This window comes from Salvelinus alpinus, chromosome 15 (genome assembly GCF_045679555.1).
Source record: "Salvelinus alpinus chromosome 15, SLU_Salpinus.1, whole genome shotgun sequence".
Taxonomy (NCBI): Eukaryota; Metazoa; Chordata; class Actinopteri; order Salmoniformes; family Salmonidae; genus Salvelinus; species Salvelinus alpinus.
In genome coordinates this window covers 21,196,214-21,217,960 of record NC_092100.1, presented here as the reverse complement: position 1 = coordinate 21,217,960, position 21,747 = coordinate 21,196,214, and the positions used below count along the sequence as shown (strand labels likewise).

The following is a 21,747-nucleotide window of genomic DNA, read 5'->3' as shown; positions in this document are numbered from 1 at the left end:
CAAAGATTTGAGTACGCAGTACGTTTCACAACAAACCCTGCAGACGGAGTTTATACAATTCAATGTCGTTGTGGCAAATTAAGCGTGTATTAGTATTTGGGACATTGGCAAGCTGTGGACTCGGTTTTGTGATTGGATTATATTTATACACAATGGTAGGCTATTGTATACAGTACTATAGCCATATGCAGAGTTAATTGTGCTGTTGACTGATAACGTACATGAAAGTATCACCCAGTTGACTACATTAAAATGGTGGACGCCCTCAACGGTGCTGCCCATGTTAGCACGGCCATTAGAGGCCTCTATCATTCTTTATGCACTAAAACTATAGTTAATTGGAGTCATTCATACTCCATCATTGAACTATAGTTAGTGAATATCAATTGCTCCACCTTTGGGTATCATATATTGACTACAGCTACCGATAGTTAGCTACTACTAAAGTTGATACAGCTAGCAAACAGCTCATCTCAGTAACCCACCTGCATGATGGTTTTCCGAATTTTCCATAGCCTATATGTTTCCTCATCGTCATCCATTACGTTTCGATGAGATGTATTGATTTAATTACCGGTGCAGTATACGATATATCAATACATGTAAGGTACTTCTCACTAGCTAACGCTAACTCACGTTGCAGTTACGCGTTATTAGGAGCGCGCGCAATGATGATGTCACCGGATGTTCCAACAATTAATGAAATATTTGACTGATCTTCAAATATAAATGTTATGTCTTAGCACATGTAGAGAAAAAAAAACGACCGTATGAGTTAGCTCAGTCAGAGAAAAACATGCAAATTATCAAGTACAGTTATGGCACGCCCCCTAGAGGCTCAAACACGCCAAAGATTTGAGTACGCAGTACGTTTCACAACAAACCCTGCAGACGGGAGTTTATACAATTCAATGTCGTTGTGGAAAATTAAGCGTGTCTTAGTATTTGGGACATTGGCAAGTTGTGGACACGTTCTTGTGATTGGATTATATTTATTCACAATGGTAAGCTATTCTATACAGTAATATAGCCATATGCAGAGTTAATTGTTGTGCTGTTGACTGTTACATAGGATGAAAGTATCACCCAACGACCGTATGAGTTAGCTCAATCAGAGAAAAACATGCAAATTATCAAGTACAGTTATGGCACGCCCCCTAGAGCCTGAAATACAAAGATTTGAGTACGCAGTACGTTTCACAACAAACCCTGCAGACGGGAGTTTATACAATTCAATGTCGTTGTGGAAAATTAAGCGTGTCTTAGTATTTGGGACATTGGCAAGCTGTGGACTCGTTCTTGTGGTTGGATTATATTTATTCACAATGGTAGGCTATTGTATACAGTACTATAGCCATATGCAGAGTTAATTGTTGTGCTGTTGACTGTTACATAGGATGAAACCATTCTCTCCATAGCCCTTCTGGTGTGTGCTGATAACCTGCTGACGTTGTCTATAGCAAAGTGGCCTAAATTGCAGTGCATGTATTTAGGACAATTTACTTATGTTTGTGTGTTTTATTAATTAATTATACTACTCTACATGATGCACTCTTCATTTGATGTCTGTGAAAAAGCTGTCTACATACAGGGTGTTAAAAGGTATTGGGTCTGGATGTCAGAAAAAGTATGGACACATGATCATCATCTGGCTGGTTTTCAGTTTAGTTATTTATTTGGTATCTGGGGTGTACACAGGGTAGACTATGTGGTATCACAAGTCAGGACCTCCCTGCTCCCTCATATCAATCTTATCAGGTTTATAATTTACCTTGTTGTGTTTGTCAGATGACATCATTGAGTGGTAAAGTTTAAACCAGGTGAAAGGTTCATATTTTCCTATGGCTGCACCTTATCAAAATGGTGAAATAATATATACTGAATCAATGTAGTTGCCCAACCACTGTCTTGTACCACTGCCCTCAAATTAAAAGATTGATACTCTCAGATCCTCTCTCTTAGAAAATGTAAACATGAGTCTCCATGCACATCTGTTGCATCTATTCTATACCATATGATGCTAAAGATGTTATGACATTTGATGGAATAAAGAACCTCTGAAATAGGAAAGAACTGAGGCTTTTTGAAACCCTTGTTTACGTGCTTTGCAGAATGATTAGGCTCTCCTGTGCGAGTCATTTGTTGAGACTTACAGTATGAATAGCCTACTGTAATTGAAAATCTCTATCACACATCACAAACAGAAATTGTTTCATTGCATGCCTTTGTCAGGTGAAGGTTCATCTAAGTTGATATGATATCCTGACAAAGGTCACAAATATAAGATCACTGCATATGGGCAATATACATCCAAATAGTGGTTGTTTGGTGAAATAGTGGATTTTTGGACCATATTGATAGTTTTGCTCCATCCTTTTTAAAATGTTATTGTTGATGTGAAATGTTACTGTTCATTTAGTCATAGAGAAGTACTACTGTGTACTGTACTTTTTGACTTATGTAACCTTTTGTGTTTAGCAAGGTCAGTTCCCAAAGAGGAGGTTACCTTTGTCCTGTGCAAGTCACACTTTGTGTCACTTCTAGGAAGAGATAACAGTATCTATTGGTATGTAATGAGGACCACTGATTGTGTAGGTGTTATCATCCTTTGCCTGTCAGTGGTCAGCATAAAAGCGTCCTATCAGAGAAGAATGCCATATCTTCCTAGTTATTGATTGTCAGAGTTTCATAAATTGGGGGATTAGAGTGTGTATTGTACTGAAAGGCTCAGTCAGTCAAACGTTTGTGGGACAGAAGACTGTGTGGTCAAATCACAGGGATACTGTCACATGCGCGTTCTGCCTTTTCAGTCGACCTTACTGAAAGGGAGTCATGCGTCTGCTAGGATCTGCTGTCCTTTTCTCTGTCTTGCTGCAGACTTTAGTAAGATCACTGGAAATGTTTTGGCGATATTGGCTATGGCAGGTTTTCTTATGTTTACATCTGCTGTCGAATCTTTATCTGAGAAAGTATGCCAGGTGCATATAGTGTGTTTATTGTTGGAGGGGAAATACACCCTTGTAATCAGTAACTTTTTAACACATCAATTGCTGCTTTTCTGTCATTCAAACACATTTTCGAAATATGTTATTATGTGGATTTCCGTGTAGAATGGATGAGAGCAAAGGCATTTCATTTGAATAATGACGATCACTCTGAAAGAGAGAGAGGTTTGCTGAGTTTTTCCTTTACAGTGAGTGTGAGTGAGCACACGTGTGTGCCAGGTACTTAAGAGCTAGCAGCAAACATTTGGACTTACTCTCTTTCTTCTCACCTCTCGTAGTCTGCCCCGACAGAGGACGGGCTGACAGCCACATCTATTTATGACTTCTCTGCCAAGGATATTGATGGAAACGAGGTGTCCCTCGAGAAATACAGGTGAGTGGGTGAAAACAAGTTACTCAGCACTCCAAAATACTAAATAACCACAATCATAACTACAATCATGTTATATATATATCATTCACCATACCCCTTCCAAAAGCCTCTGACCTGTTCTCTCCTGTGTTTTAATGTGTTTGTGTAGGGGAGATGTTGTCATCATTGTCAACGTTGCCTCTAAATGAGGGAAAACCCCAGTAAACTATTCTCAGTTTGCGGAGATGCACGCGAAGTACGCTGAGAAAGGTTTACGCATCCTGGCCTTCCCTTCCAACCAGTTCGGGAGTCAGGTAGCTACACCTCTCTTCATCAAAAAAAAATTCTCACCTAAAACATTTCTTCTATGGCCATTTTATTACGTGTCTTATGTGTTCATTTTAGGAACCTGGCACTGAAGCTCAGATCAAGGACTTTGCTAAGTCGTACGATGCTGAGTTCCCAATGTTCAGTAAGATTGATGTGAACGGGGATAACGCCCACCCCCTGTGGAAGTGGCTGAAGGAGCAGCCCAACGGGAAAGGCATCCTGGGAAAGTAAGTGGAGATGTTTTGGAGAGACGTGTCATAACTAGCGTGATTAGACTCACATATCATTTTTGTTGGCCATGAATATAAAATCTATTTTATTTTTTATTTAACCTTTATTTGACTAGGTAAGTCATTTAAGAACAAATTCTTATTTACAATGACGGCCAAACACGGACGGCGCTGGGCCAATTGTGCACCGCCCTATGGGACTCCCAATCACGGCCAGATGTGATTCAGCCTGGATTTGAACCAGGGACTGTAGTGTCGCTTCTTGCACTGAGATGCAGTGCCTTAGACCACTGTTAATACTTTAAATACATTATATCAAATTATTTACAAACTGCTTACTAATGCTCCGCAAAGTATTTGATAATGGCTTATATACCGTAATATAAGCAGATATTTCAAATGTAGCATGTATGAGTTTGGTTATTGCCACTGTGTTAATGATTGCTTTATCTTATGATCTTGTTTTCTTCCCAACAGTGGCATCAAGTGGAATTTCACAAAGGTAAATATTTCTTATTAGTCATCATCAGATATCCCCATCAGCAGAAAGTTGACACAGCTGAGTAGGAGTTACCCAGAGTTATATGCCAAGCGTTTATCTCTGGTGAAAGCAAAGGTTGCTCATTGCATGCCCATTGAGTTCAATGTTATAGCCTCTGTTAACAAAATAAAATAAAAATGGTAGTCTTATTATTATGGTCTTTCTTGGCCCAGTGTCATACAAATACATACTTAAATGGAAGTATATTTCAGCATTTATGAGTTGGGGAGTTGTGGGGTTAACGAATTGAAAACAAAAACACCTATTGACTATTATCAGATTTTGCAGTTAGATCATGGAAGTTTAAAGTGATTCTCCAGAGCTTTTGTATAATTTCAGACAGTAGTTTTGAAAGTAGTGCTAATGAGCCAAAACGGGTCGCCGAAAATTGTGCACAATTGTGTATTACGTCATCCATTTCGTATGATATGCTACATTTTTTACATATATATATATAAAAAATGTAGCATATCATATATATATATTACATTACAATATGTTATGAATTTGTAAGTGTTTTAATCCCGGACTGAATCTTTAATGCAGAATGAGTTTCAATGTCCATTGCTTCTTCTCTCTGTATTTGTAGTTCCTGATCAACAGAGAGGGCCAGGTTATGAAGAGATATGGACCAATGGATGATCCCAGTGTAAGTCAATGACTGTAATTACAGCACAGGCCTATGATGGGCTCACTGACATGTCCATGTGATGTAGCACTCAGCCATAACCTCAGGGCTGGCCTGGAATAACCCTCTCCATCATTCTGCCTTGTGACTTTGCCACTGAAATGATGCATTATCGACCATTTATAAATGCTTCCTGGAAACCTTTTTATGTGAATACAACCCTGTAAAATTGGAAGTAGTGGGGAGTGGGGCAATCCTCTATCAAGCACAGAGAAAATGTCAATATAGGGCATGCTTTCTTTAACGGCTGCTCAAACATGGTATATCTCTCATAGTGTCTCTCCTGAATGGGAAATCCAATACACCACAAGTGTCTATAGCTGGCTACTGTTATGGCTCTTATCTAACAAATTAAATCCAATTATATTAAATCCATATAAGGAGAGAAACATGAAAATCAACTAAAAGACATGGATGCTGGAATGGTGTCCTCACTATATGATAGGCTGGTGACTCATAATATAAAACATCTACCTGTTATGAAGGTCTGGGAGAAGGACCTGCAAAGTTCAGGGTTTAAATGGGATTGGACCACGATATGGGGCAATATTTTTTGCCTCTTCTAAGAGCCTTGCCCATCAACCTATTCATTTAACATTTTCTCAGATTTTATTTCACCCCAGAGTGAAGGTTCAAAATGAAGCTTGTGGATAGTGATGTGTAATAAATGTACCCAATCTGAGGTGGGCAATGATATGCATATGCTTTGGAGCTGTTTACCGGTAAAGTCTCTTTGGGTTCAAGTGTTTTAAATGGTTTTCTTGGCAGGAGCCTGCCTACCTGCTTCCCCATCCCTCCTGCTGGGTTGTAGCTCTAGCATTTCCTTGTCTTATCCCTCAGAGGCAGATTGTTATGGTTGCATTAACAGCAGGCAAAAAAAATATTCTAAGGAGTTGGTTTGAACCGGCTGTTGCCCTTTGCAGATGTTGGTTGTTTATGTACTAGGATATTAAGCAGCTGGAAAGATCCACTGCCAGACTGCGTGGGGCCAAGCCCGAAACTCTTGTCAATTGGTCATATGCTGCTTCCCATTTGCAAGATCTAATTTAACAACAATGTTTGGTCTTGTGGATGGGAGATGGGATTGCCCTGCTCTGTCTACCTTATAATATTCCTATGTGGCTCTGGGTTGGTAGCCTTTGAGATTGAAATTTGAATAGGCTGATTGAATTTGGAAATACTGAAATCTATTTCTTTTTAGTTTGGTTTTGTCCTTAATTGTATCCTGTTGTTTTTCTTTGTTTTTTCATTTTGTTTTTTCTCCCTATTGAACTGTACATTTTTGCATCTTGAAACTGTAATTGTCTTAGGACATGCAAGAAAAACTAATAAACCATTGTTCAGAAAAAAAAGAGACATGGATGCAATTCATCATACCTATTTCTCCTTCCTTTCAGGTGGTGGAGAAGGATCTTCCTAAGTACCTGTAATTCTTCCATGACTGACTGACTAATGCACCGATACTCCCTCCTCTCCGGTCAGCCAATGGGTGTGAGTGGGTCCATTCCCCAGACCAGTGACGGTCTGTCCGCAAACCCGCCTGACGGACAGGACAGACCTGATGAAAATGGCGTGCAACCCCCTGGGAGGACCCCCTATACCCAGCCAGTACACCGGAGAGGAACCCTGACGTCTACAACTGTTCCCTTTGAATACTTAAAACTGAATGTGCATAATTAAAAATATGATCTTAATGACATATTCTATAATAAACTGAACTATTTTGTGCTAATTCTGTTGTCAAGTGTGTTTATTGTCAATGGGAATGCGTCTTTCAACATCTTTATGTTTCTTGTTTTGAATTCCCATCACATACTACACAAGTAGAACAGTAATAAAACCATGGTTCCTGTTACTAACCAGTTTTGCGATGCTGATGTTTTGCCAGGAGTTGATGATGTGGACAAGGTTGTTCCATGTGATGCAACAAGAAGTTCAAGTTACTGATTACCTAAAAAGGAAATAGTAATTTAGATTTACCACCTGAGAGCATTCCTTCATATGAGTGGTAGTGCTTGAAATTGAATTTGTGAATCTGTTCTGCTGAAATAAATGTTGTTATACTGCCCTCTACTGGATTTGAGAGCAAAAATGGTGCTACCATAGTCACTCGCCAGTCATCCCTTTGCTCTGTTGACAGAGACTGTTGGCTACTGAATTCATACTTAAGCAATAAGGCCCGAGAAGGTGTGGGCTGGATACAGCCCTTAGCTGTGGTATATTGGCCATATACCCCACAAACCCCAGAGGTGCCTTATTGCTATTACAAACTGGATACCAATTAGAATAGTAACAAAAACGTTTTTGTCATACCGTGGTATACGATCTGATATACCACGGATTTCACTCAACCAGCATTCAGGACTCGAACCACCCGGTTTATAATTACGCAATAAGGCACGAGGGGGTGTGGTACAGTATATGGCCATGATGAATCTGCATTTGATTAATAATCTACATTAAGACCAGTCAGATTTAATCAAGTTCTGTAGATGGACTATGTATGAACTTTCCAATTTGTAAGTCGCTCTGGATAAGAGCGTCTGCTAAATGACTTAAATGTTAAAATGTTAAATGACTATGGACGGGTCAGGTTAGTTCGAAATGCAGTTCACATTGCCATTCACAACAACAGCTCTTCTTTCAGTTGATTAAGTTAAGAAGAGCACTTTGCCGACCAGAATAAACTTGAGGACCTGATAGTTGACAAAATAACAACAAAGCCCAGCCATTCTATAATACCACAAATGCTATTTTCCTTTTAACTCCTACCAAGAAGAGCAGAAGCCTTCACGCCTCTGCAGGTGCCTGTCAGTCATTCTGCAACATGAGGTTTTTCGATGTTGGAAGAGGAGGATATCAGACATCAAAGGCAATCCCTGACTTTTGTTGATGGCATCAATCAATATGTTAGTCAGAGTATTCCATCTTTGTGCAGAATACATGCGTCAATAGATTTTGTCATCATCCATTTTGAAAGGTCATGGACAGGGGCGAAGGTCGGTAGCTAGCCACCCTTTTTGAGGATAAAACTTGTTTTCCTCGTCAATTAAAAGAGGAAGGATTCAATCAAAGCAGTTAATTTTGTTTATTGTAGCTATATTTCATTTATCCTTGCCTTGCACAGGAGAATGCGTGACGTACAGCCAAGTCAATGTCAGCAGTTCTTCAAATATCAGTCGGAGGGAGACAGAATGCACAGCATCAAGCGCAGTCGAACCGAGAGGACCTGTGCCGCCGACGAGCTGATAACCACTGCACGGATGCCTGGTCCATAACGGATATCACACTGAATTTATTGTTTTAATTTCATCGTATGGTTTAGCTGTAGGACTTTGAATAACAACCGTTATTTTTCTCTTATTTTTCGAATCGCGCCTTCGCAGTTGGTCTTTCATTCCGAGGGCTTGCCCTGTCTCCGGGAGTCTGGATGGAAGCAGCACTGCCAGTAGCTGAGGGAGCGGTTGGGCTGTCAGATGCCAGGGAAGCGAGTCCTTTTTCCGGGGCCACAGCATCCGAGGATGCGGACACTGTCATTGGAGTAAGCTATGGAATGGATAGCGACTTCGGTAACTAAATATTTGTATTGATTGTAGCTATATCTGGCATTGTATTAGCTAGCTGTATTGATGCAGTTCCAGCCGTGGCTGTGGTTCTGTGTTCCATCTTTTTTTAGCCAGGTAACATGGCTAGCTAGCCATGCAAGGGGTGTAAGCAAGCTATACTACTAGCTGCTAGCCATACCGACTCAGCTAGCTAGCAGGTTAGGCTGACTGTCATTGAGATTACAGCTAGCAGCAAGCTAACTCACTGAATGCCACATCAATTTCATTTCATACAGGGTGAAAATAAGTAATTTGTCAAATGTTTAACTTTGACATTAGCAAGCATCCGACAATTCATTGATGAAGAAGCGTGCCAGTAGTAGTGAGGAGTCGATCCCATTTCTGGGTGTCAAGCTAGCGGAATCGACTCCTAGGATTCAGTATTTTAGCAATTTAGGAAACTATTTGACGTACACAAACTCTTGCATCTCTCACAGCAAAGAAATAGCAAGCTAGCAAGAGATGGGAGCGGGCACAGCCAGGCATGGGTAGACGTGTCCGCCACCAGGCAGACCGTCAGAACCGTGCATCGGTAATAAGATGTAGACTATCGCAATACTGTATGTCGCCATTTCTTGGCTTGCAATGTCTCGCGCAAGTTCACTGAAGTAGGGGTTATCAATGAGTAGGCTGAGCTATTCTACACGCAACAGACCGAAGACCAAACACACTCTAGCGTTTTTCATAACGAGGAGCAGGCGAGGGAAAGCGAGTCGAGCAGTCAGAACCACATCTTTGTAATCTGTATCTAGAAATGTCTTGTCTAGCCTAGCAATGCCTTGTAAATTAGCCTAATATACACGTTATGTTTTTGGTTATCAATGAGTATGGCTACGCTGTTCTTCGTGGTGCCAGTGAATTGAAGTTGAACATCGGCAAATGCATCAGTTTAATTAACCCTAAATGTGCAATAAAAACTATTGTGCCCAGTTTATTTAATGAAACCCTGGCTGTTGATGTCCTAGGTCAGGGCTCCCCAACCCTGTTTCACCCCAACCCCAGTTGTAACTAACCTGATTCAGTTTATCAACCAGCAAATTATTTAATCAGATGCGCCAGATTAGGTTTGGAGTGAAAACCTACAGGATAATAGCTCTACACGAACAGCGTTGGAGAGCTCTGTCCTAGGCAATAGATCGCAAAGCATCATCCCCGCTAAACCGTTTGGAAATGGCAAATTTAAAATTTCTCATCCATTAACACAGTCAATTGCAAATACGACTCAGCAACTCAAATTAGCAGGATGGGGGGCATTGTTATTATAGAAAAACGTCTACCATGGATTGCTAAAATAATGATTATGATAACAATTCATCAATTTAAATATTATGGGGAGACCTATACATTTGACAGCCAAGCACGAGTTATCCGTGTAGCCTATTATCGTCTAGACATGACGTTGAAATATTTTCACGCCTACAATAAAAAACACAAGCCTTCCGTTATAAGAGTCAATTATTCGATTAAAAAATAAAAAGACAGCAGAAATATCACAGAAATATTCTATTTTCTACACATCACCTAGGCCATTTATATACTAAATTGATAAGCAAATGGGCAGCATCATGCTGATGTCAGTCCTCCAGAATGCAAATGTAGACTTCCTAGTAAGAGTGCAATAATGAGTTGGTGTGTGCGCATCCGTTTGTGTATTTTGGGAGTCGAGCAAGAGTCGACTCCTACGACTTGAGGCCAAAAATCCTGGAGCCGTGCACCACTGACTGACAGTGACCCTGCCCTGAAGAGTAGTGTGTAAAATATGGCAGGTATAGTTTAGCTGTCTAGCTAGCTACTATCTTTGAAATAAATCTGAAGAATGCATTCAATGATTTGAAAAGCAAACTCCTTGTTTTATTCATAGCATTTTTTCCCCAGTTTGTCTTATTTTTCTAATAACTGTAAGCAATACTTGCCTGCCTGATCCGAGTTCTACCCAGGCCATGATTCTATAGGTCTACTTTGAGGTATACTTGAAAAGGAAAAGGAGAGCCGCACACTCAAGGAGCTCAGATGCAATAATTTAATAACCTTATAACCAACGTTTCGACAGACAAGCTGTCTTCATCAGGGTATAACTTTGAGGTATAGCCTAGGTTACCTATACTGTAGTCTATTCAGAAAGATTAAAAAAAGGTTATGTATGATGGCTGTGCTACAATGTTTACAATCCTCTGCAATGGCCAGATGAGAACATTTCATATAGCTGAATTTGAATACACAGTGTAGGTTTTCTCTTCTTGCTATTTTTCCTGGCTGTCAACACTGTGGACTGATTCCAAATCCCTTTATCCGACAGTGCCAGAAACCCACTTGATTAAACCTTTTCTGCATGTCTTTTCTTCTGTTGAGGGCTCTGGAAATAATGAGGTTTGTGAAGGTTCGGCTCATCTCTGAAATGTTGGTGATAGTGGATTGGCTCTCTTTAAAATCACTTTTCTTATCACTGAATTTTTGGTAGCAAAACTGATGGTTCAAAAAAGGAATTTGCCTACTAGGCCATTGCAGTTCCTTATTATCTGTATTTTTTGTAAACTCATCCTTCTCATTTAATCTGTTTTAGCCAGGGAATACGATGATAAATAGCTTCATTGCTAGGCCTAACTGGCAATTTGACACTGATGTGAGAACTACAAATATTGAGTAATGTGCAGTGTTCCTGTCAACTAAATGAGGTGAAGATATTTCTAAAATTCACCCCAGCCCAGTTTCACTTTTTGGCAAGATTTATTGATACGTTACAGATTTCTGAAAGCACAAGCTCGTATTTCACTTTAAAATATGGGCCTGACTTTATTGACAGTGCAGTCAACATGCATGTCATGTCACATAACATACCTTTTATAGCGGTTGCGTAATAGCAGAATGTGCTACGTCGGGAATGTGTGCAATGGATTTCCTCCTAACGTGTGTATGTGTGGAGTTGCTGAGCCAGCTGTGTCAGTCCCGTTATGTTAGCTGGTCCTCTTAAAATCTTCCAGCCTTGACATACAGTTATCATGTCCCTTGTGAGAAAAGCGCTGACTCTGACAAGAGGCAAGGCAATACTTCAGGACAAGACTCCCATGAATCAGTGTAGGGAGGGACATGCAGGAGTGTTGCTGCTTAGCTGTGGGTGAAAATAAAAGTTCAGTTTGAGTGTGCACATTGCACTGAATGTGCAGGAATACATGCATGGAGATCTTCACACACATTGTTTTCTTATGTAGAGAAGTGTAGACTAAATGGAAGCCATGCTATTCTGCCACTGGGATTTGTACTGGTACAGTATATCCTATTGCAGAAATGGGCTAAGATAGAGCTGGGAAGATAAACCAAAAATGATCGACACCGACCACTTATTGCGGGCATTTTGACGATATTGTTTGTTACGATAATATACTGAACAAAAATATAAACGCAGCATGTAAAGTGTTGGTCCCATGTTTCATGAGATGAAATAAATGATCCCAGAAATGTTCCATACACACAAAAAGCTTATTTCTCTCAAATTTTGTGCAGAAATTTGTTTACATCCCTTTTATTGAGCATTTTTCCTTTGCCAAGATTATCCATCCACCTGACAGGTGTGGCATATCAAGAAGCTGATTAAACAGACTGATCATTACACAGGTGCACCTAGTGCCGGGGACAATAAAAGGCTCTCTAAAATGTGCAGTTGTCACACAACGCAATGCCACAGATGTCTTTTTATTTATACAAGTTTTGAGGGGGCGTGCAATTGGCATGCTGACTGCAGGAATGTCCACCAGAGGTGTTGCCAGAGAATTGAATGTTCATTTCTCTACCATAAGTCGCCTCCAATGTTGTTTTAGAGTATTTGGCAGTACTTTCAACTGGCCACACAACTGCAGGCCACGTGTAACGACGCCAGCCCAGGACCTCCACATTCGGCTTCTTCACCTGCGGGATCGTCTGAGACCAGGACGGCTGATGAAACATAAGTATTTTTCTCTAATAAAGGCCATTTGTGGGGAAAAACTCATTCTGATTGGCTGGGCCTGGCTTCCCAGTGGATGGGCCAATGCTCTCCTATGGCTGCACCCCTGCCCAGTCATGTGGAATCTGTAGATATGGGCTTTCTTTATATTTCAATTGTCTGATTTCCTTATGAACTGTAACTCATAAAAAATTGTTGCATTTCTAATTTTGTTCAGTATAGTAGCCTATACTAGAGAAATTTGAAATAAAATAAGCTTGGGCATATGGGTAATTGATGGCTACAACAAACTAGTAACCATTTTTAAAGTATAATTTAATAAAATAGTACACATTGTTCTAAACTTGTTCTATTCATCGTTATCGCATCAACTCCGGCCATTTATCACATTATGGATTGTTGTCCATTAGGCTAATATAGGTATTCTTACCCACTAAGGCCAAAATCTACCTGCATTTGTCAGGTGTTAATTTCCCACCCTGAGGCTAACTGATGGAGTGTTAGCGAAATGTTTGCAATTTGACAAGTTAAGTTTAATTTAGACCAGCAAGTAAGTGAAAACACCGCTTTCCACAGACATGCAATGAAAGCTTTCTGTGTAGGAATGCCAACTGACGTATGATGTATAGAGAATTTTCTCACGGAATTCGATCAGCGTCCCTGGGGATGTTTGATACATCTTTACCTACATTCTTTGGAAAGCAAATTAGGCTTGTTTTTCAGGAAACCAACAATGTCACATCACGTGTGACAAATCACATTTTATTTGGCACATGTGCTGAATACAACAGGTGTAGATCTTTGTGAAATGCTTATAAGCCCATAACCAACAATGCAGTAAAGAAAACAAATACATGTAACAAAAAATTAAAGAGCAGCAGTAAAATAGCAATTGCGAGGCTATAGACAGGGTGTAACGGCAGTCTAAGTCGTCCTCCTCCGACGAGGAGAGGCGAGAAGGATCGGAGGACCAATGTACAGCGTGGTAAGTTTCCATGATTTAATAACTAGACACAATACAAAACAACAAACGTACTAACCGTCACAGTCCCGTGTGGCACAAACACTGACACAGGAGACAACCACCCACAAATCCCCAACACAAAACAAGCCACCTATATATGATTCTCAATCAGGGACAACGATTGACAGCTGCCTCTGATTGAGAACCATATTAGGCTGAACACAGAAACAGACAAACTAGACACATAACATAGAATGCCCACCCAGCTCACGTCCTGACCAACACTAAAACAAGCAAAACACATAAGCACTATGGTCAGGACGTGACACAGGGGGTACCGGTACATAGTCAATGTGGGGGACACCGGTTAATATGTTACACATGCCTCTTGGAGGTGGTAACGCAACATCCTGCTACACTCAACTCCCTGTGGAGTGAAAGAGCTATGGGATTGCAGGTGCGGTAAGGATGACAGAATTTTACCGTTACTGGGAATTTATTTCCTCCTTCACACAGTAATTTGGGGAAAAGGGGCTGGATGGAACCAAAGCAAAGAGCCCCCTCTCATACCTTACCTGGCACGCTAGCCAAAATACAGGGGATGGTCCTCCCAGGTCTTACCTAGTGTGCATAGACATAAAAATACTACGGGTACATGTATGCCCGCAGACCTCTTGCCTAAGCACTCCCAAGGTGCCTTCCCCCCTGGGACAAAAACAGAATAATTACTAACGTAAGTAAACAAGTTCAATAAACAAAAACACAGTCCTTTTGACATACATCTGCAGGACCGGCTACAAAATACTTTACAACAATTATACAGCCCAACAACGACATACCAAGAAGCTCTCTCTTTCCTAACGAGTCGGTAATTGAAGACAGCTGTATCTCCTGGCGAGAGTGCGGGGTCAGATCTCCAATCATCGATGGAGCCGACCAATCAGCTGCTTAGAATTTCAGGAAGCCATCCTGAAACACACACACACAACCAAACCCACAACACAGAAACTGGGGAACGTAACGCATGTAGGTAGAGTTTTTAAAGTGACTATGCATAGATAATAACAGAGTAGCAGCAGTGTAAAAGAGGGGGGGGCAATGCAAATAGTCTGGGTAGCCATTTGATTAGATGTTCAGGAGTCTTATGGCTTGGGGGTAGAAGCTGTTTAGAAGCCTCTTGGACCTAAACTTGGCGCTCCGGTACCGCATGCCATGTGGTAGCAGAGAGTCTTTGACAATTTTTTTAGGGCCTTCTTCTGACACCGCCTGGTATAGAGGTCCTGGTTGGCAGGAAGCTTGGCCCCAGTGATATACTAGGCCGTACGCACTACCCTCTGTAGTGCCTTGCGGTTGGAGGCCGAGCAGTTGCCATACCAGGTGGTGATGCAACTGGTCAGGATGCTCTCAATGGTGCAGTTGTAGAACCTTTTGAGGATCTGAGGACCCATGACACATTTTTTTCAGTCTCCTGAGGGGTAATAGGTTTGTTGTGCCCTCATCACGACTGTCTTGATGTGCTTGGACCATGTTAGTTTGTTGGTGATGTGGACACCAAGGAACTTGAAGCTCTCAATCTGCTCCACTACAGCCCTGTCGATGAGAATGGGGCCGTGTTAAGGATCAGCGTGGCGTATGTGTTGTTACCTAGCATTACCATCTGGGGGCAGCCCGTCAGGAAGTCCAGGACCTAGTTGCAGAGGGAGGTGTTTAGTCCCAGGGTCCTTAGCTTAGTGATGAGCTTTGAGGGCACTATGGTGTTGAACGCTCAGCTCTAGTCAATGAATAGCATTCTCACATAGGTGTTCCTTTTGTCCAGGTGGGAAAGGGCAGTGTGGACTGCAATAGAGATTGCATCGTCTGTGGATCTGTTAGGGCGGTATGGATGATCATTTAAGCTACTGGTGATATCTCCCCAACCTGACGCTCCTGTCGTGTAAAAATTCAACCTGAGATTATTTGGCTTCCCTGCTGATATTTGTCTGTTTTATTGAAGTTATGTCAGGAAGAATTATTTCTAACATTCCAGGTCCTTTCACTCTGCTATCTTGACTTCACAGTCAAGTCTAAATTTAGCTACTAGTCTTTCACTCATACTTTCACCCGCATACACCCATTAAAGTCGTGTGTGTGTGTGCCACGCCTTATGGTGTAGTTCTTCCAATTAGAAGGTTCAGCTGATAAGCCATAATGGACTGATTTGTAGGTGCTCCAGCTCCACAGGCCAACTTCATCTGCTGCTGTCTGCTCAGAATGGCTCTTTCCTTGGCCATTGTTTGGTCAGATAAGAGATCATAAAGGTGCATGCTTAGTTGACAGCCTGACCATTCTAAATAAGTAGAGTAGGCCTAAGCCATCCCACCAATAGGCCAAGGCTATTCATTAAATCATCATAACTTATGGAAAGAGGAACAAACATACATTGAAAAATGTAGGCGCCACGCATTCAAGGAAATTTAGCAGCACAATGAATTAAGTATTTGAGATATTAAAGTTAGAATCTCACATTTTTATAGGTGCATTGGTGCTCCTAAGTTTTCATTCCAGGTAGCACAGCAAAATATTTAGGGGCATATGTAAGTAAAATGGTCGCACTGTAGTGCCCTGTAATCAGAATGTTACTGCTAAATAAGGATAAGATCTCACTGATCTGTGGTTGATTGTAGAGGTCGACCGATTATGATTTTTCAACGCCGATACCGATTATTGGAGGACCAAAAAAAGCCGATACCGATTAATCGGCCGATTTATACCAAAAATTTAAATTTTTTATTTTATTTGTAATAATGACAATTACAACAATACTGAATGAACACTTTTAACTTAATATAATACATCAATAAAATCAATTTAGCCTCAAATAAATAATGAAACATGTTCAATTTGGTTTAAATAATGCAAAAACAAAGTGTTGGAGAAGAAAGTAAAAGTGCAATATGTGCCATGTAAGAAAGCTAACGTTTAAGTTCCTTGCTCAGAACATGAGAACATGTGAAAGCTGGTGGTTCCTTTTAACATGAGTCTTCAATATTCCCAGGTAAGAAGTTTTAGGTTGTAGTTATTATAGGAATTATAGGACTATTTCTCTCTATACGATTTGTATTTCATATACCTTTGACTATTGGATGTTCTTATAGGCACTTTAGTATTTGCCAGTGTAACAGTATAGCTTCCATCCCTCTCCTCGCCGCTACCTGGGCTCGAACCAGGAACACATCGACAACAGCCACCCTCAAAGCAGCGTTACTCATGCAGAGCAAGGGGAACAACTACTCCAAGTCTCAGAGCGAGTGACGTTTGAAACGCTATTAGCGCGCACCCCGCTAACTAGCTAGCCATTTCACATCGGTTACACCAGCCTAATCTCGGGAGTTGATAGGCTTGAAGTCATAAACAGCGCAATGCTTGAAGCATTGCAAAGAGCTGCTGGCAAAACGCATGAAAGTGCTGTTTGAATGAATGCTTACGAGCCTGCTGCTGCCTACCACCGCTCAGTCAGACTGCTCTATCAAATCATAGACTTAATTATAACACAGTGGTGGGCCGTCAGGGCCTGCAAGGCCTTCTCTGCTGGCCTAAACATCATCAGAATATAATTTTTTTTTAAATATATTTTCCCACAAATATGTATTAAATTATTCCCCAGAGTAAGAGTTATACTCTTCATTTCATAGCTTTCCTCTTGGTTGCACTGCTTCCAGCCCCAGGTTGAGATTTGGAGGGCTGGTCTTTATGTTAGATCTTTTATCCAATCATATTCAGCCATCATGTGTTGCCAGGGGTCTAAAATCTGCTCTCAGGCCTTCAGAATCAACAGTGCGGGCGCTTGTAGCTTAAAGTGAATGGAAATTAAAATTTTGTGTCAACCAATCAGCTTTAGAGTTGGCTATTGTACGCCTGCTGGCTGGCTCCAGTGTTACACAGGAGCCAGCTAGCAGGCCTAGGGCGTCCACGTCTTTTGATTGGATTACCAATATTGAGAGGCAGGTCCTATGGGCAGGTCTATGCAGATCTAGGAAACTCTACTAAGCTGTTTTTTGAACCCACAATGGCGGAAGGAGGAAAAGATATCGATTTCGTCGAGGATATAATTATAACGCCATTCTCAAGACGAACTTTTCAAGAAAAGTTAGACATTGTAAGGAGAGGTCGCCCGACGCCACAAAGCCTGTCACAGGCGGGAAAGGGGTTCGTTCGCTCGCCACTTTCAAAGTTTCAACTACGAGCGCTGTCAATGGCTCAAAGGCTCCGAGAAGCACTGCAAACTGTACTGCTGGGAATGCCTATTATTTGCAAGTGATCGATTTGGTGTTTGGAGCCACACTGGCTTTGCAAACTTGAGTTGTCTGTTAAACACTGTTTACCCAAAAATTTCAATTTGTCAATTTCAAGGTGACGCAACGCCTGGTTATACTGCGTTTCTGTCTAAATGTATAGTGTCTAGAGCCATGGCATAATTGATGATAATAAGAGGTGGATTAATTCGGGTGGGACTGTGTAGTACCTCACTGAAGGCCTAGGCCCCAGGCCCACGGCACGCCACTGTTATAACATAATAACACACAGAAATACGAGCCTTAGGTCATTAATATGGTCGAATCTGGAAACTATCATCTCGAAAACAAAACAGTTATTCTTTCAGTGAAATACGGAACCGTTACGTATTTTATCTAACTGGTGGCATCCATAAGTCTAAATATTCCTGTTACATTGCACAACCTTCAATGTTATGTCATAATTACGTAAAATTCTGGCAAATTAGTTCGCAATGAGCCAGGCGGCCCAAACTGTTGCATATACCCTGACTCTGCGTGCAATGAACGCAAGAGAAGTGACACAATTTCACCCCGTTAATTTTGCCTGCTAACCTGGATTTCTTTTAGCTAAATATGCAGGTTTAAAAATATATACTTCTGTGTATTGATTTTAAGAAAGGCTTTGATGTTTATGGTTAGGTACACGTTGGAGCAACGACAGTCCTTTTTCGCGAATGCCACCGCTTCGATTATATGCAACGCAGGACACGCTAGATAAACTAGTACTATCATCAACCATGTGTAGTTATAACTAGTGATTATGATTGATTGATTGTTTTTTATAAGATAAGTTTAATGCTAGCTAGCAACTTACCTTGGCTTCTTACTGCATTCGCGTAACAGGCAGGCTCCTCGTGAGGCAGGTGGTTAGAGCATTGGACTAGTTAACCGTAAGTTTTGCAAGATTGAATCCCTGAGCTGACAAGGTAAAAATCTGTCGTTCTGCCCCTGAACAAGGCAGTTAACCCACCGTTCCTAGGCCGTCATTGAAAATAAGTATGTGTTCTTAACTGACTTGCCTTGTTAAATAAAGGTGTAAAAATCTTTTTTTTTTTTGACTCCATTAGAGCTGGGACATTAAACCAAAAATGATTGACACTGATCACTTATCACAGGCATTTTTCTGATATTGTTCATTGCGATAAGTAGCCTATACTTGACTAATGTGAAGTTTGACACTTAGTGTGCTGTTATGGGTGATTGTTAATTGGACAATTGATGGCTACAACCATTAGTAGTTTTTAAAGGATGATAATAATAAAAACAGTGTTGCACATGAATGTTAAACTTAACGTTCTATTTATCATTATCGCATCAATTCAGGCAATTTATCCCGATATGGATTTTTTTGTCCATATCACACAGCTCTACTCTCCATATTGTTGAGTGTTAATTCTACATGAGATCATCACGTTACTTAGTGAGAATATGGTGTGGGGGTAACCGTGACTCGTGAAATAACCATCTCACCATTTTGTTCCATTCAGGCCTTCACACTCAAGCAACTGTCATTTTTCTCTTTAGATCAATGAACAGTTCCCCTGTCAGGCTGACATAATTAATCTCACTTAGGCATGCCCTACCTCCTCTCCTTGGTTCTCTCCTTCCTCTAGCCTCATCTTCTCATCTCCTTGGTTCTCTCCTGCCCCCAGCCTCATCCTCTCATCTCCTTGGTTCTCTCCTGCCCCCAGCCTCATCCTCTCATCTCCTTGGTTCTATCCTGCCCCCAGCCTCGTCCTCTCATTTCCTTGGTTCTATCCTGCCCCCAGCCTCGTCCTCTCATCTCCTTGATTCTCTCCTGCCCCCAGCCTCATCCTCTCCTTGGTTCTCTCCTTCCTCCATCCTCAGAGTCCACACTTGTACCACACCTCTCCCCTCCACTTGTGAGTCAGTGAATTCCTTGGCTCAGCCACTCGTTCCTCAGCATCCATCCCTCTCTCCTTCTCTCTCCCTCTCTGTTCTCTTCTGTAGGCTGCTGCTGTCAGAAATGCTGACAGTGGCACAATGGTGTGCCCGCTACCATTGATTCATCTGCATCCCTCACGTTATTTCCTCTTTCTCACTCTGGAGCGACGTGCCACTCTCAGGGTTTCCTTAAATCTTGCTGTCCAGGACTTAGACTGGAGTCCTCCTGGATCTTTTTCGGTCAGATTTGCTTAGTCCTTATGACGTAGAAGTTGTGTGCTTGCTTGCATATCCAGACGTAAGCATTGCCTCAAAGTATGTGGGAAAATAGACTAGATGGGAACATCCTTGTTTTTTTGGCTGTTTGTTTGGCTACCCTTGTACATATGTTTTCATGTAAGCTCAGTTTTCCATTTTAATTATTTTGAAAAATCATGAAGGCACCATCGTCATTACCTGTACTCTGTGTGTGTCAGTCTGCAGGTGAGGGCTGAGCTCAACTTCAGTTCAGACTTTATTACACTGATGACTTCAGTGTCACGCTGCCCTGTTGTGTAACCTCAGAGGACTTTCAAACCAAAGGTTGCTGTTGATTCTAGTTACAAGGTGGGTGCTGTGCACACTATTAAGTGGAGCTATTATAATTTCATATCCTCTTACTAAAGTCTGAGAGAATCCAGAGCTGTTTGAAGCTAGCTCGGTCCCCGCTAAATCCTCTATCAAAACTTTTCCAGATTATTGTTCCTTTTTTGGGGGGGGGGGTGGATTATCTCCTCCTCTGTCTCCCACTCTAATGCCTCTGTATTTTATCTTCAAAGATGTTAGGACTTCAAAGTCCAGAGTCTGCATGACACAGTGAAGTGTTTAGACTGGGAATGCTCTGTTTCAGTGTTCAAGTGTTTATATTAAGGAGAGTATCTCAGTCTTTATCTCAGTCTTCACTACTTTACCTGTCTCTAAATATGAAGGCAGATTGAGCAGCGGTTTCACCTAAAGCATGGGAGGTATTCAGGGGTGATAGTTCACACGGGTAATGTTTTGAGAGCAGTAGTCATCTGTGCAAAAGCCACTTAATTTTGTCTGCTGAAGGCGCTGTGCCACACCAGATTATTTATGACACTATAATTCAATAACTCATCATTATGGGTCAAACACCAGACATTATCATAGAACTCCTCAGGGGCCAGTAATATCAACTATATTGCTGGACTGCTAGCAGCATTCTGCACAGACCTCTAAGACCCACAAGAACGTAACCTGCTCTAGTAAAGGAGATCTGAATTCTGTCTTAGTCAGATGGCCACACAGCATAGCATAACTCAATCAATTATTTACTGCACTGAATATTCTACTTTACAAGCTAGGTTTCCATCTAATTGACGACAGATTTTCATGCGAATATTCATAATATCTGCATAAAGAAATTATGCGCATTTTCCCACCAGTGGTGTTTCCACCAAATGGAATTGTTGCAGATAAAAGTCAGTGCATGTTCACATAGTGCACACAAAATGTACTTTTTCACTTAAGTTTTCATGTACTGAATAAAATCAAAATTTCAATGTGTTTCCATCGCATTTTCAACTCTACTGTGACAAATGTGCCTATTCTGCCTCCTGAGTGGCGCAGAGTAGGCACATGCTAACATGCTGACCAGACCGGACACGTCGCGTGCGCGAGCGTTGCAAAATAAATGTTATTCAAATATTGCACCCACACTGCTCGCGCGCGCCAACGAGCGTCTGCGTTGCCATGGGCTAAAATAGAAGTCATTCCTATTTCTGACGCAGATCGCGCTGCAAGTCATGCCTCTCCCATCTCCTCATTGGTTTATAGAAGCAGGTACCCACGTGCCATCTCCTCATTGGTTATACCCA

The 21,747-nt window shown here is 41.3% G+C and overlaps 1 protein-coding gene, 1 long non-coding RNA gene and 1 pseudogene across 9 annotated transcripts in view; 2 read left to right on the top strand and 1 right to left on the bottom strand.

Moving 5' to 3' along the window:
* The first annotated feature begins 20 nt into the window (after positions 1–20).
* LOC139539705 (phospholipid hydroperoxide glutathione peroxidase-like) lies at positions 21–6,878 on the top strand (annotated as a pseudogene).
* LOC139539709 (uncharacterized) lies at positions 4,904–8,214 on the bottom strand. The gene is made up of 2 exons (XR_011667982.1): positions 7,919–8,214; positions 4,904–7,097 (listed from the first exon to the last, which is right to left on the bottom strand). It is a non-coding gene; the product is annotated as an uncharacterized lncRNA (long non-coding RNA).
* A 126-nt stretch (positions 8,215–8,340) lies between these two features.
* Positions 8,341–21,747, top strand: part of LOC139539702 (phosphatidylinositol 4-phosphate 5-kinase type-1 gamma-like) — an 83,664-nt gene continuing 70,257 nt past the window's right edge. For 4 of the 8 annotated variants that reach the window (XR_011667979.1, XR_011667981.1, XM_071342891.1 and 1 more), the window contains exon 1: positions 8,341–8,715. Coding sequence is in view for 4 of the 8 variants with exons in the window: in XM_071342891.1 (XP_071198992.1) it covers positions 8,577–8,715 (139 nt within the window). In the remaining 4 variants the exon portion in view is untranslated. The remainder of the gene's footprint in view (positions 8,716–21,747) is intronic. The other 4 variants (XR_011667980.1, XM_071342893.1, XM_071342892.1 and 1 more) reach the window with 2 other exon arrangements.